Source organism: Diadema antillarum, unplaced genomic scaffold, assembly GCF_040938485.1.
Source record: "Diadema antillarum isolate AM-2024a unplaced genomic scaffold, OU_Dant_1.0 seq00000425_RagTag, whole genome shotgun sequence".
Taxonomy (NCBI): domain Eukaryota; kingdom Metazoa; phylum Echinodermata; class Echinoidea; order Diadematoida; family Diadematidae; genus Diadema; species Diadema antillarum.
This window is the reverse complement of record NW_027271407.1, coordinates 145,695-161,946: the sequence shown is the minus strand read 5'-3', so window position 1 is coordinate 161,946 and position 16,252 is coordinate 145,695. Positions and strand designations below refer to the sequence as shown.

General features: G+C 39.5%; 1 protein-coding gene across 1 annotated transcript in view; it reads right to left on the bottom strand.

Moving 5' to 3' along the window:
- LOC139732487 (sodium-dependent noradrenaline transporter-like) overlaps window positions 1-16,252 on the bottom strand; it is a 64,073-nt gene that overhangs the window by 27,859 nt on the left and 19,962 nt on the right. The window contains exon 4 of the mRNA XM_071643350.1: window positions 4,247-4,378. Within this exon, the coding sequence (XP_071499451.1) occupies window positions 4,247-4,378 (132 nt within the window). The remainder of the gene's footprint in view (window positions 1-4,246; window positions 4,379-16,252) is intronic.

Sequence of the window (16,252 nt, the reverse complement as noted above, 5' to 3'; positions counted from 1 at the left end):
CCATATTTCGTTTTCAGATTAACGACCCTTGGGAATAACGAAGCTTTTTTTTCATTTTCGGATTAAGGAGCATTCGGAAAAACCCGAACCTCATTTCATTTTCGAATTAATGAACCTTCGGAATAAGGAACCTTCGGCAACCTTTGGAATATCGAACTGTAACCGGATAAATGAGGAACAAACAATGCTGCGTTTCACTAGTGCTATGATCATATTAAAGATATTGTTTTAACTGGCAAATGTTTATCACACGACCTTATATCATGCTTTTTTGTATGTTATACCGTTAGCATACGACTGTGAAGACCTGAGTCAGAATGGACCTACATAATATTGGCCAGTTGCAGTCGAATATCGTTTGCGCTTTGAAAAAGTTTTGAACCAATAATTTTCCGTTCGGAGTCCAAGGGATATTCAAAAATGGTTTTAATGACACCATTTACGTGATTCAAAGAGACGAGACACAACTTATCTCTGGTTATCATGCCATAAAATGGACCACAAACCATCGCGTCAATATTCAAAATGATTGACCGAATTTCTGTTCTGCGCAGACAACAGCCTAGCCAGAGAAGTTTGTGACGCGGTGTTGTGGGATGGGAACACAACACAGGGGCGGATCCAGGAATTCCGTAAAGAGGGGGCGCCTTTACAAAATTAAATGGGGGGGGGGGGGGTGCAGAACTCTACACACATACGTACAGTTCTGTCTGTAGAGTTCTGTGGGGGGCGCACGCGCCCCCGCATTTTTCTCTTTTCCTTTCTTTTGTTTTAACAAAAAGTAACGGGGGCGCGCCCGGTGCGCCCCCGTCTCGATCCGCCACTGCAACAGGTTACTGTGCTTCTGAGATGGCTCCATGTGCATCCCCGGGGGCTCTGCGCTCGGCAAAACATACCTGCCACTCCGAGTCTGTAACGATGTACGTCATAATAATGATAGTCACGTGATCCCGGCATATCTTCGGTGGATGAACACTTGTAACCAATGGCCAATTCGCTTCGCTCTGGAAACTCGCCAACATGAAAATTTATTGTGTTGCCACTAGTGACTCTGTGTAAATGTGTCATTCATTTCCACTTGGAAGGAGGCAGACCACATGTCCGTCACTTTTTGTTTCTCGAACAGGTGTATTTACCAAGCGGGAGGATATCCTCTTCAAAAAGTGACAATATTCCTAGCGGAGGTCATTAGAAACATGATCATCGAACAATTATTATGATTGAAAATGAACAAGACACTAAAATGAAGCTTCTCAAAATTTCCGGAAGAAAGTGAAAACTATGATTATCAAAACTCATGCATACAACGGTTTGTTTGACGGTAAACCTCTGGAATCAATCGTCACTTCATTCGCTAAAAGATAACCTGTTTTTGAGAGCATATGAACAACAGACAACAACAACAACAACAACAACAACAACAACAACAACAACAACAACAACAACAACACCCACTTTTGTTTTTATCAGGAGGACCATACAGAGAAAATCCACGAGCCATTGTGAACCTCTTCAAAGAAAACATCTTCACTCAAAAAGCGCGGGGGGGGGGGGGGGAAGGGGGAGGGGTTATCCCTCACATGGAAAACCATTTTGAACACGTGCCAGTATCTAAACGGTTGCTATTTGGACCTGGAAAATCGACGCAATAAATTTTTGGTAAAGAGATGAGTTTAACATTTTCAGCTTCACAGAGAATCAGTAAATCAGAACGTTTCTATTGTGCTTTGGCAGCGTTGCCAATGGCAACATCTCATCACATGACATAAACATCTGGCGCCTCACCACCCTATATATCCCCCACACACATATACACACACAAACACAAAACATGTGTGACCAATTGTATCCTTACACTTTGCAATACTTGATGTTTAATATACCTTCACGTCATCTTACATAGTTTTCTGACCTGTCCCCCATTCAACATGTACATCAGCCTATTACCCAGCGACCGTATTTTAGACTTACAGTATATTTGTGGCCTTACGCTGCACAGAAAGAGACTTTCTCAAGTTATTGCCACTAGTGCATCCTGACTTGATGTCATTTGATGTCATCCTGTATTGAGTACCAAAGTATGATGTCATAGAGTCATCCATGCCATGTAAACTGATTCTGAACAACCTCACCTGGTCCGAGTGTTAATGCACGCACCTGGTTCCAACCCAAGCTATAACAAAAGACTGTGACATCATCACTTCGGTACCCTAGAGTTCCCTGACTTCCATTGACCCCCCCCCCCCCCCCCGTAAGTACATAATTTCATCCTTGGCGGCAGTAATGTATTCTGCCCGAAAAGTTATTTCTTTGTTGTTGTTTTCAGTTTACTTCACAGTTTCAGGTTAGTCTTTTCTTAAAACACCTAGATCAGAATTGCATCTTGAGAAAGTTTACACACAATCTCGTGCTACCCACAACGCCACGCTTCGTGCCTTCATTGATTATACAATCATGTAGTCCAATGCCAGTCTCCATATCAAATGAAGTACGGGGGTGTGAAGGGTTCTAGGTCTCATGGGTTTAGATAAACAGAGTTAACTTTCCTGAAGAAATAATAATGAAATAAATCGATTGAAAGTTTGTAGAAATCTACAGAAATTAAATCCTTCTTGTCATATCAAGAAGTTCAGCTAGACACGAAGAATGATACATATCAATCACATCCAATCTTTCAAATGTTTTAGATTTTCTTTTGTTTTGCTTTTTCAACTTTATAACACACGTCTCTGTGAAAAAGTATATGCTAGATTCGGGGCTAATATGACGAAGAAAAATGTCTTAGAAGAAACTCGCGTTACATCGCGAAGTCACATTCGGCTGATCGCTTGACGATAATTGTTTTCATGTGTCGGGGGCAACCACATGCATGACAACTATGATAAATCTGTTTTGCCATCAGACCAAGAACGTAAACAACCGAAAAGGTATGACGCAAAATATGTTCAGTGAAACTCGGTTATGACTTTGTTGGATGACAGAGTGCACTCATCATTAGCCACTTCGAGGTTGACTGCGGTGAAAATGATGACAATATTCTTTATGATATCATTTACACGATAACAGCGTCAATAAGTGCGTTAATAAGTGACCTGTCTCGTGACGACAGCCTGATAATGCCGCCAAACATCGATTCCTTTTATATTTTGGTGTTTTCACATTAAAGAGATACTATGTTTTCCAACGATAACGATTCATCTCCATTTACTTGCGAAAAACCTGTCCCAGAAAACAGACAGAAATCCCGTAACGAGATTACCACAATTGTTGTTTAGAAATATGGGCTTTGAAATAATTATGTAAGACGGTGGAGCTTCCGACAGATAAGGCATCGAAACACAGTCCGTCAATTCAAAACGACACTAGCATGTTTCGTGAAAAACCATTTGAAGATGAAAAAAAAAAGACCCAGCTTCAGTGCTTCAAAATAGTTATAAAATATTAGTTAGGGAATGAAATGTGAAAATGTTAATCAGTATAATCAATGTTAAGTACTGTCAGATATGCAAACTTGATGTGAGCAATAGTTTAAACATGTGAACAATCGTTTCTAGAATAAACCGTCTAGTATTAAACAGTTAAGGTTTATCGAGAAAATTAGTGATATCTTCTTGTATTTGTGGCTTTATTGCAAATTTTAGGAATGGTATATAGGATGTTTTGTGATACAGCTGAACTATTCAATGTACGTATGCATCAAATGTGATAACTCGAACACTTTTTTTTTAATCACTGCTCCTAATAGTATAAACAGTGGCTTTAAAGGGATCGTATAGTTTTGGTTGAGACCTAATTTCAGGTTTCTAACATTTTTTTGTGTGAGATAATGAGAAACCTCTTATGAAATATGAAAGAGCATGTAATTCTATGAGGAATTCAACGTTTATTTGATGAAAATTGGTTTTGAAATGGCTGAGATATCCAAAAAAGAGCGATTCTTATAAAGTGTGGGACCCACACTTTATTACGATCGCTTTGTTTTACTTTGTTTTTGGATGTTTCAGTCATTCTAAACCCAATTTTCATCAAATAAACTTTGAATTTATCTTAAAACGGTGTGCTCTGTACTATATCATAAGTGTTTTCTTGGTATCTCGCAAAAAGTTCAAAGCCCAATTCTCATTTCCACCAATACTGTACCATCCCTTTAAGTATGTCCAGAGACAAACACATAAATATGTATAAGTGACCTAGTGATTGGCTCATGGGATGAGTGCTGTCAAGACACGTTACCATAGTAACTTACCTTGAAAGAGCGGGCATATCTTCCAGACACTGATGGCACCAGCCCTGTGGTACTGTCCCAGCGAGAGCTCCATGTAGAGTAATGGGATACCACCGATGAACAGAAATATGACGTAGGGGATGAGAAACGCACCTTTTGAGAAGATGTCAAAGAGAGACACACTGATTAGATCATCAGACGCCTATTATATCAACATAGATAATCTCATTAAAAATTTTAATTTCTGTCATTTGGATCAACATAAAAACGAAAGTTTGTCGACACTTCCAAGTGTATGGGAGACTTCTGACTGTAAAATTTCATCATTATTGTCATATCAAGATAGATGTAGTATTCTGATAATACAATGTACTATTCACAATGTAGATACTGACTGACATCACTACTTGTATGCGAAACATTATGTTTCCATCAAGTTTTTTTTTTTCTTATAAGTTTCCATCCTTCGTAAACACGTCACTGTTTGCTGTTAGATATAAGAAATTCGCATTAAGGAGGGGATGGGATGTATTTTCTAGGTTTGTTACCCTGTTTGAAAACCTATGTATATGACATGTTATATCTCTTTTTTTTTCCGGGGGGGGGGGGGGGGTTACCATACTTCGGTTTGGACTGTGTCACAGCAATCATACACATGTTTATATTTGAGACGCAGCGCATGCTTTGGAATAGGATTTGAAATAGAAATTATGATTATTAAATTTCTACGCGCGACAGCCTACCGATCACAAGTCGTTTTGGGACACACCCAACACATACTGTAGTTGCTAGGTTATCAAACTCACTCGAAACACAGTCATCCCATGAGCGGGCGTCAAGCAGGGCTCACCCCATGAAGGTATCCCTCTAGCGATTCCCAGTTCGTGCACAGCGCAAAGTTCGGGGTAGAATTAGGTCAGTCGGGGACCCATGCTGTACTTTATCGTTTTGTAGTACTTCTGTGCGTTTATTTATTTATTTATTTATCATTCATTCATTTATTCATGTATTATGGAACATTCGTTTTTAATCAGTTCCTGGATAAAGTATGACATTTTGAGAAGGGAAAAAGAGAAGCACCCAATAACTATTTCGATTGACACGGTATGTAATTTTTACAACAGCAATCCCAGCGTGTCAAGTTGTAATCTTTAGAGTGAAATAAAATTATTTATTTTCATTCCACAGCTACAAGATTGACTTATAATCATTACTGGAAGAGATCTTTTACGGCTGGACATGGTACTAAGGCCAAGTAAAAAAAGAAACCAGTTTCTCGTCCTCGCGCGCATCGATTTTGGCCGCCGCATCGATTTTTTTACTATTTACTATTTTCAAAATGGCGCTGAAAATACCAAGAAATTCATAATTCTCTTCCCAGCCCGCTCCCCGCCCGCATCGATTTTCAGTTGCCGCATCGACTTTTTTGATATTTACTATTTTTTCGGCCGCCGAAAAGAAAAATCAGCAATTCACCTACCAATCGTGATGTCTTATTTCTAATTACGCCTTGCGTCCTATACTTAGCTGTAGTACAGCTGTAGCTTCTGTAGTGCGTATGTAATAACGCACGCATTTCACACTGCGAGCTCGGCAAGAAGGAATGACCCACAAAGCAGTTGAACTGTAGTTGGTGCATGGGCGGGCCTGGGCTGTGATGTACAGCGCACTCGGTACGTCGTGATGTAGACAGGACGTTGAGCACCTTCTGTACATTTCTCTCGTGCTGTTGCCTGCTTCATGTGCTGCTAGATTGATTGCGCAATGTAACCACAAACCCCGTTATAACGAGATCCGTGGGACCGGCGATATTACCTCGTTATAACCGGTACCTCGTTATAACCATACTCATTAAAAACAAAGAAAAACATAAGCATGACGTCATATACCCATCAATGAAACTTAAACATATCCTTTGCGTTGTTATTACACAATTATTGAGCGTTATTATTGAGAGAATAAAGGGAGATTTTGTGAATTAGACGAAGAAATAGAGGCTGAAATGATAAGTTAATTCTTTACTGTAATTCTTGTTTGTTAAGCTTTTTCTAAACACCAGCGCAAATATGGGGGCAAATATATACTGTAGAGTAACATACAGGCCTTGTTTACCGTAACTTGCTAGCAGGGGCGTCACCAGCTTTTTTTCAAGGGGGGTGCGTTTTGACACTAAATGTTTACGATATTTTTTGGACAGTCATTTGGAATATAGGAAGCTCTCAATCCCTAGACTTTTACTGTTTTTTGAGGGAAACCAAGCGGGGAAGGGGCACCGGCGTAGCTAGGATTTCATTTTTTTTTTTTTTTTTTTGGGGGGGGGGAGGGGGGGGGGGGTTAGTATGCGAGGGAGCGAGCAAGGGTGGGGGGAGCGTGTGGAAGTGCCGGAGGGGGTTGTACCCCCTATAAATGGATTATGGAATGACGGTAGTGAAACGACAAATTACTGGCAGCGATATCAGAAGAATGGCATAACGACTACATGCGAGCAAGGGGAGCGAGTGAGCTTGAAAATTTTGACATTTTACAGTCCAAAAACTGCCGTTATATAGCCATATTTTAGTGCTTTGTACATTAAGGGGGGGGGGGGGGGCGCACCGGGCGCAACTGCTGGCAGTTACTGGCAGCAACATCAGGAGAATTGCATAACAATTAAATGCGAGCGAGCGAGCGAGCGAGCTTGAAAATTTTGACATTTTACTGTCCAAAAACTGCCGTTTGTAGCCATATTTATTTGCTTTGGAAATTAAGGGGGGCACACCGGGTCCAACTGCTGGGAATTACTGGCAGCAACATCAGGTGAATGGCATAGCAATTATATATATAAATAATAATAATAATAATAATAATAATAATAATAATAATAATAATAATAATAATAATAATAATAATAATAATAATAAGTACAGCATTTGTAATGCGCCTTCGATCTAGTATCCTATTCTGAGGCGCAGAGGGACGTAATTATGAAAACAATAGCATACATCGTAGTCATAATTGTACATAAGAAGGTTGAAAAAGAAGAAAGAGATAGGTAGAGATATACACACCAATGAACAATTCGTTGAAAATTCAATCGAAACAAGATGCGAACATATGTGATTTCAAAAGCTTTTTAAATGTTTCAATGGTCTCTGCTGATCGGATCCTCAGTGGAAGAGCGTTCCAGAGAGATGGGGCTGCAGAAACAAAGGCTTTTTCTCCGAGAGTCGAGATTGTTCTTTTAACTGTTAATTGTTTACTATTACATGAACGGAGATTTCTGCCAGGGACGTATTCTGAAACAAGGTTTTGCAAATATTTTGGAGCTGAAGAATGTACTGCTTTCCATGTATGAAGAAGAATTTTAAACTCTATCCTCTTGGATACTGGTAGCCAGTGAAGATTTTTTAGAACTGGGGTAATGCTGGAGAAGCGAGATGTTCCACTGAGGACCCGAGCAGCAGAGTTCTGAGCACGCTGTAGTTTGGCCAGTTGGTAAGATGAAGCCTTGAACAATAATGCATTTCCATAATCAATAGGAGACAAAACATACGAATGAATAACAGAGGCTGCAACTTTGTTTGATAAGGATTTTCTGATACTGTGAATATTGCGTAGTTGCAAATATACAGATCGACATGTGTTTGTGACGTGTGTCGCCATTGACATTTCAGGGTCAAAATAAACTCCAAGATTCCTACAATTTGACACAGATTGTACATTGACACATCCAATTTGTAATGACTGACTACGGACCTTTGCTGCCAGATGTTTTGATGCAATTATCATAAATTCACTTTTGTCATCATTCAGTTTGAGTTTGTTCCGTATCGAGTTCCGTATATATTGTTCCGTATATATAAATGCGAGCAAGCGAAGAGAGCGAGCTTGAAAATTTTGACATTTTACAGTCCAAAAACCGCCATTTGGAGCCATATTTTTTCGCTTTGAAAATAAAGGAGGGGTGGGGGGCGCAACGGGCGCAACTGCCGGCAATTACTAGCAGCAACATCAGGAGAATTGCATAACAATTAAATGCGAGCGAGCGAGCGAGCGAGCTTGAAAATTTTGACATTTTACAGTAAAAAAACGAACAAACTGCCGTTTGTATAGCTATATTTCTTCGCTTTAGAATCTAAGGGGGCGCATCGGGCGCAACTGCTGGCAAATACTGGCAGCAATATCAGGAGAGCATAATGATTACATTCGAGCGAACGAGCGAGCGAGCTTGAAAATTTTGACATTTTACAGTCCCAAAACTGCCATTTGTAGCCATATTTTTTTGCTTTGGAAATTAAGGGGGGCGCACCGGGCGCAACTGCTGGCACTTACTGGCAGCAACATCAGGTGAATGGCATAACAATTAAATGCGAGCGAGCGAAGAGAGCGAGCTTGAAAATTTTGACATTTTACAGTCCCAAAACTGCCATTTGGAGCCATATTTTTTCGCTTTGGAAATAAAGGAGGGGGGGGGGGGGCGTACCGGGCGCAACTGCTGGCAATGACTGGCAGCAACATCAGGTGAATGGCATAACAATTAAATGAGAGCGAGCGAAGAGAGCGAGCTTGAAAATTTTTACATTTTACAGTCCCAAAACTGCCATTTGGAGCCATATTTTTCGCTTTCGAAATAAAGGGGGGGGGCGCACCGAGCTCAACTGCCGGCAATTACTGGCAGCAACATCAGGAGAATTGCGTAACAATTAAATGCGAGCGAGCGAGCGAGCGAGCTTGAAAATTTTGACATTTTACAGTAAAAAACAAACAAACTGCCGTTTGTATAGCTATATTTCTTCGCTTTAGAATCTAAGGGGGCGCATCGGGCGCAACTGCTGGCAAATACTGGCAGCAATATCAGGAGAGCATAATGATTGCATTCGAGCGAGCGGAACGAGCGAGCTTGAAAATTTTACATTTTACAGTCCAAAAACTGCCGTTCTTAGCCATATTTTTCGCTTTGGAAATTAAGGGGGAGGGGCACCGGGCGGAACTGCTGGCAATTACTGGCAGCAATATCAGGTGAATTGCATAACAACTAATGCGAGCGAGCGAAGAGAGCGAGCTTGAAAATTTTGCATTTTACAGTCCAAAAACTGCCGTTCTTAGCCATATTTTTTCGCTTTGGAAATTTGGGGCGGGGGGCGCACCGGGCGCAACTGCCGGCAATTACTGGCAGCAACTTCAGGAGAATGGCATTATGACTAAATGCGAGCGAGAGGAGCGAGCGAGCTTGAAAATTTTGACATTTTACTGTCCAAAAACTGCCGTTTGCAGCTATTTTATTATTTTTTTTTCGCTTTGGAAATTAAAGGGGGGGGGGGGGACGCCCGGTGCGCCCCTCCCCCTGGATCCGCCACTGGTAGTCCAGGGTGTGGGTTTATGTTCATGACTGGGGGAGGTATCATGACCAGCGAGGTGGCGTCGAAGTGACCAAGCGGGGAATGGTGTCCAAAGTCTGCACTTTAGAGCATCCCCTAAACTAATTGTGCGTGTTTGTTTGTGTGTGTGTATCATATACATGGAAAAATTAGCCCAGGTCAAGTCTTTTTATTGGCAATGCAAGACATCTTTACGTAGACTAGTATGTAAAGCAACACTGCAAAATGCAATGATCTAGCTTTGATATAACGAAGCGTAAGGTACAAAGGTGTACACTCTACATCACACTGCGCAACATTGTAGCGACTCTTCGTTCGGATGTACTGAGTACACTGCGCACATCCTGCTTGTATATGCAGAATGCCAACCAGGAATCACAATCTTTTGTCGGGTCCGGGCTTTTTGAACAATGTTTCACACTATATACCTATTTAATTATGGTTAAAAGAAATCATAGAAAAATATCTTATTTCTGGATCACCCTTTCATTCAAAAGCAGTTTACTAACACTTGAACTACTATTTCGGTAAATCTTTTTTTTTTTTTTTTTTTTACCAGCGGATTGGGAGTGGGGCGCACCCCCCCCCCCCCTCCGTAGTTACGCCACTGCTTTTGGGTGAAATAATTGGACAGATTCTAACAAAAAAGTAAGAAAATCTTTTCATCGCGGGAATTATGATTATGTGGGGTGGGGCAAATGGTGCGCTTGCCTTCCAATATTTTTATGGGGGCAACATTTTTGTTTTCTTTCAAAAGCAAGAAAATCTTCTCATTATAAAATCAGTGCTGCCAGAACCAGGGGTGCGAATTGTTTTTGCCGACGATTTTCTTTTGTGTGTGTGTGTGTATGTGTGTGTGTGTGTGTGTGTGTGTCCATGGTGCAAAATATAAAAAAAGATAGAAAAGAATAATTATTTAGCGTCCGGCGTTGAGGTCGCTCGCAGATTGTTTTTTTTTTTTTTTTTTTTTTTTTTTAGGATCTGAAGGGGGGTGCGTTCGCACCCAACGCACCCCCCCTGGTGACGCCCATGGCTAGGTATTTTTACGCTGTTGGTGCCCAGCGGGAATGCGATGATTTCATGAATCATTTCGTCTGTAATCTTGTACACATGTGTAATGTATGATCGTTGCGCCCAAATGGATTAAAAATGCGTTCTTTATTTTCTTCCGAAAATCTCCTCGCGTTTTGTACGACCGTTCTTGAAAATATGTGACAGGATTGAATGTGGGAGGTTGTCATCCTGTTTACGCAAATCTGTACCAGATCTATTCAAACTAATAAATGCGTTTGTTTCTTTTTCTGATTTAGGTTAACATGCGTCATTCAACTTTTTTTTTACGCTACTGTCACCTGGCGAGATCGCGATGATTTCAGAGTAACATACGTGCGTTGTTTACCGCTAACTTGCGAGGTATTTTACGCTGTTGGTGCCCAGCGGGAATTCGCTAATTTCATGAATCATTTGGGTGTAATTTTATATAATGTATGACCGTTGCGCTCGAAGGGATTAAAAATGCGTTCTTTATTTTCTTCCGAAAATCTCTTCGCGTTTTGTACATCCGTTCTTGAACTGTTGAATGTGTTTGAGTCTATTTCCGAGCACCGATTAAGTAGGTTAACATGCGTTATTCAACAATTTTTACGCTACTGTCACCCGGCGAGATCGCGATGATTTCATTCATTATTTCGGCTTTAATCATACTCACTCATATTTTAATTATCATTCGTTAAATGATAATGAACACATCCAGATCTATTCAAACTAATACATGCGTTTGTTTCTTTTTCCGAGCACCGATTAATATAGGTTAACATGCGTTATTCAACTATTTTTACTCTACTGTCACCTGGCAGGATCGCGATGATTTCACTAATTATTTCTGCTTTGATCATACACACTCATATTTTAATTATCATTTGTTAAATGATAATGAACAAATCCAGATCTGTTCAAACTAATAAATGCGTTTGCTTCTTTTTCTGAACACCGATTAAGTATATAGGTTAACATGCGTTACTCAACTATTTTAACGCTACTGTCACCCGGCGGGATCGGGGCGATGATTTTATTATTTCGCCTTTAATCATCCAAACTCATATTTGCTCAAAACCAGCAAAAGAACTGGAAGTCGGAACTAAAATTGGAAAGGATATAATGATGAGTTGCACACGCATTCCAATTGTCCGTTTTTGGTCAAATTTTATTGTCGCTACATGAAAAGTTTTTGAATGCGTTATCTATTTTTTTCTCGTTGCGCTGTGGTCTGACCTCATATCACGCACGCGTTTCTCGCGAAAAAGAAAACCGAATGATTATGTTTAATAATTAGTAGGAACATCGGAAGGTGTTACTGTGTCTTATCGCGTGATTAAGAAGAAAACATGGAAGGAACGGTTCTCTGCAAAACGGGAAAAGACGTGGATAGCGAGATTTCGGTTTCCAATGTTTCATTTGTCGCGTGTTTGAAAGCGGCAATTTGGTCAAGAAATGGAACCTCGTTGTATCCGATCAAATTGTTTATGTTTTTCTTTATCATGATTTACCGAAATTGTCCTCGTTATAACCGGAATCTCGTTATAACCGAACACGTCATAACCGATTCTTTCTGCCATTACACGCAAAGGAAAACGGGACCGACGCGATCACCTCGTTATAATTAAGCGGTTCCTCGTTTAACCGAACTCGTTATAACGGGGTTTCCCTGTAGTAGAGGAGACCAGCCAGCCAGCATAGCATGCGTTCTGGAGCTGGAAAAAAAAAATCGTGGAGTGATGGAGAGAACCGATCTCAAGCGCACGTGTGCACAGCGAACGGCTTTAAATAGTGAATAAAATACCCGGTAGTATTCAACTGGTTCGTATTCTGTCTTTCAGTAAAAAGGAAATCAGGTGGTTGTTTCACAGGGTTGACAATTGGCAGTATACTGTCTGCGGCATTTTAAATCCTTGAGCGAATAAGTTTTCATATGAGAAAAGATCTAACTCAGTAAGTTTGTGTTGTGTTGACAGGCAAAAATAATGCTATGCATTTCCAGAGATAATGGTTGGATTCATAGGTTCAACAAGTGATGCATAAATGTGTATATTTTATGTTAAAAAAACGTGTTTTTTTTCCATACCCTTGATATGACTGAATGAATACAGTCACAGTGTAGTTAAATTGGTATACTTGTCATGCATAAACAGCAATATACGCAGATTTGGTATTAATTGTGCATCACTCAAATGATAAGTGGTTTATATCACAATATTCACACATATTACTTTCATTTTGACAATCCTCGAAAAAATAGTAAGATATCAAATAGTAAGGACCTCCCTCATCGCCTTGCTCAAAAAACCCGGACGAGAAACTACTTTCTTTTTTTACTTGGCCTAAATCATCTTGAGGTCAAGACAGGCGTATTACAAATTTTTCATTTTCAACACCGGGTACTTGTAATTTCATTTTATAGCTCTCTCAGGGTGGGATATATTATGTTCACCATGAGAGTGGCGGATTCACTCTAAGAGTATAAAAAAACCCACAAAGCAGGTAAACAGAGGAATAACCACATTGGTAACATTAAGTTTTATGTCCTTTTTTACGTCGCCGTATATTATGTCACCTTAGACTTGACGAGCTATTTTGAGCTGGAAATCAAACAAGATCTGTGAACTTTCACTTACTCTCCCCCTCTCTCCATTTTTGTATGTCATCTCTATGTGTTTCTCGTCTCAGAAAAGGAAAAAAAAAATAAAAGTTCATCTACCTTAGCATGATCCCCTCACGCATCGTGTGTACCTCTTTGCAAATCATGAATCAAGCAAGACCAGGTTAAAACATATTTGGTCGTTAAAATGCAACTGAGAAATGTCATCTTTCCTCGGTTCCTTTGCTCGCTACTGTCAATCATTAAAGAGGGATGTACCATGTGTACGACGTGGAATAACAGCAGAAAAAACGGATGTGATAAAAAACAAACTAACAATAAGATAGTCTTTGGTTTGGGACGGTATTGGTAGATTTACTAAAAACACGTAAAATGTGAATCTTAATTAAAAAGAGGCTATTCCCCATTTTCAACGGGACGTAGACCACAAAAGCGAAGTCAAACAAGGAGAACTATTGGAAGTTACATTAGATTCCGACCAAAAGAAAACAATTAATGGCAAGCAATGATAATGAATTGATTGTTTTTCATTGTCTTTGAGTGTTTTCATTTCTACAATATTTTTGTCTTACTAACACATTTATCGTATTTGACTTGCGGTATGTGCCATTACAGTAATTACACAGTTTTGTTATGTTTGCATTTTTTAAGAATTCACTTCATCCACGTTGATTCCTGTATACTAGTCTCGTATCTTTTTAAAAGTGTATAATGTGTGTGGGTGAGTGTGTGTGTGGGTGTGTGTGTGTCTGGTTGTGTGTGTTTAAGGTGTGTGTGGTTGTGTGTGTGTGTGTTAAGGCGTGTGTGGGTGTGTGTGTTATATATTATATTTTTTTTATAATACAATAATTTTTATTTAGAAATATATCATTTTTAGATCTAGGTCGGAGGGAAAAATTCCTACTTTGGAGGAAATTTGTAAAAGAATAATAAGTTTTCGGGATGAAGAAAAAGAAATTGCTATAAAAAGAAATAAGTTGGGATTACATTTGCTGAAATGGGAAAATGTTTCTGAAACGAGAGCTTAAATATTGTTTTGTTTTCTTTTTCTTTTTATTAGTACAGTGTAGTTATCAATGGTGAAGGCAATATAATGTGTCATTGGCCGCGCGCGGGGAGGGATAAGTTTTTGGTGGTGTAAAAGTTATAGGATTTTGTCCGCAGCTAGGAGTTTGATGAGTTTTGTTTGGTGAATTTGAATGGGTATTTGGAGCGGTATTTGGGTGCGGGCGGACGATGCTTTTCTGCATACGGCCATTACACGCTTGTATGTTGTATGTATTAATCAACATTTGGAAGTCGTTTTCATTAGGAAGGAAGGTGGTATCGCTTCGGGTGTGTTTTGTGTGTGGGGTGTATGTGTGTATGTGCGTTGTTGGTGTTGGTGTGTATGTGTGTTGGTGTTTGGGGTGTATGTGTGTGGTGGTTGTGGATGTATGTGTTTGGGGTTGTGGTGGGGGTGTGGGATAGGTTTGAGTGCATCGGGGTTGGTGGGGGATGGGGATTTGATTTCAATGAAATGATTTCATTCTAGTTTTGTATAACGTATTTTTGTTGCTTTTTTATGTATATACCCTTGTATATATATACCCTTACATACTCGATTTATAATCGAGTTGTTATGTTGAAGAGAGATGATTGGCAGTATAAGTATACCATAGTCAAAGATATACATATATATATACATTTTTTTTTTGTACATGTCAATACTTTCTCGTGAAGAAATGGTCAGTAGGATTGATTTATAATCGAGTTGTTATGTTTGAAGGGAGATGATGGGCAGTATAAGTTGGTAATGGATTTGTCTTTTGAATGGCATTTGTACCGTTTTTATGTTCATGTTACACCCAGAATGGGTTGATTTATGATTGATTTTAATGAAATCAATAATTTTTTGAAAACAAAAAAGTTACACTTGTACGTGATTTTTATGAAGCCTATTGTTTTCCAGTGTTTATCATGTAATTATGCACAGGGTTCCCTGGAAAGCAGTTGAGAAACTGAGGAGACTACCCTGTTTGAATATGACGGAATAAATGTAAACGAATAAAATAGAATAAGTGTTGGCAATACAATGATCAAAGCAAAGAAAGAAACAAAGAAACAAACAAATAAACCAACCAAAACCTCGTAATTGCATTTTCCCTATATGAATTGAATTCAATCTAAGTTTGACAATATCAAAGCGTTCTGCCTAATACGGAGGTATAGATGGCGATGCATGTGAAAACAAAAACCCTCAACAGAAATCTTATCACAAGGGATTAAAAAAACATCAAAATCCAGCAAGTTCGACCCGTCTCCTTGTTGCTGTTCATCCAAAAGTCATGTAAGCACGGGTTATTCCAAACCCAATTTCAACTTCTAATCTAAACATCTACACGTTCATTTGCATACTACTTCACATAGTAGGGTTCGGCTGTTTCATCTTTGCTTCACTGATTCAGACAATGCCATAGTTTTTAGTTGAATTAAATCACAAATACTTCTTAACTTTGCCCCATTTCAATTCTTGAGTTTTACGATCGTAATTTCCTGTCATTTTATAACTGATCTCTTCTGTAAATACGTATCAATGCGTTAGATGACCACAGTAAAAACGTGGCAAAAAGCACCAATGAATGTCTCGATTAGCTCTGTTTGATGATAACGGACTTTGTGCCAGCCTTTAATAAGAGGAAAGAGCATCTCAATTCGATTTATATGAGCAAAACGTGATAAAATGTGCTCCGGGACTTTGACGTACGCTGCGCCGTTTTACGAAGTGATCGGATGACGGGCGGAATATAGTGACACTTGCTCTCGTATTACGCCTCACGACAGCTTCTTGACATTCTCAGTCCAAACAATTATTGTTTATCGCGACATAAAATGACGGGGGTTCCAGTCCACTTTCTGTCAAAAAACAAAGGGAAAAAAATGGCCGGGAGAATGTGACACCTTTAAATCTTTGACATTTACCGGATTCATCAATCATGCTGCTTCGTTGTTGACATAGGGGGTTGTGTTAAGGAA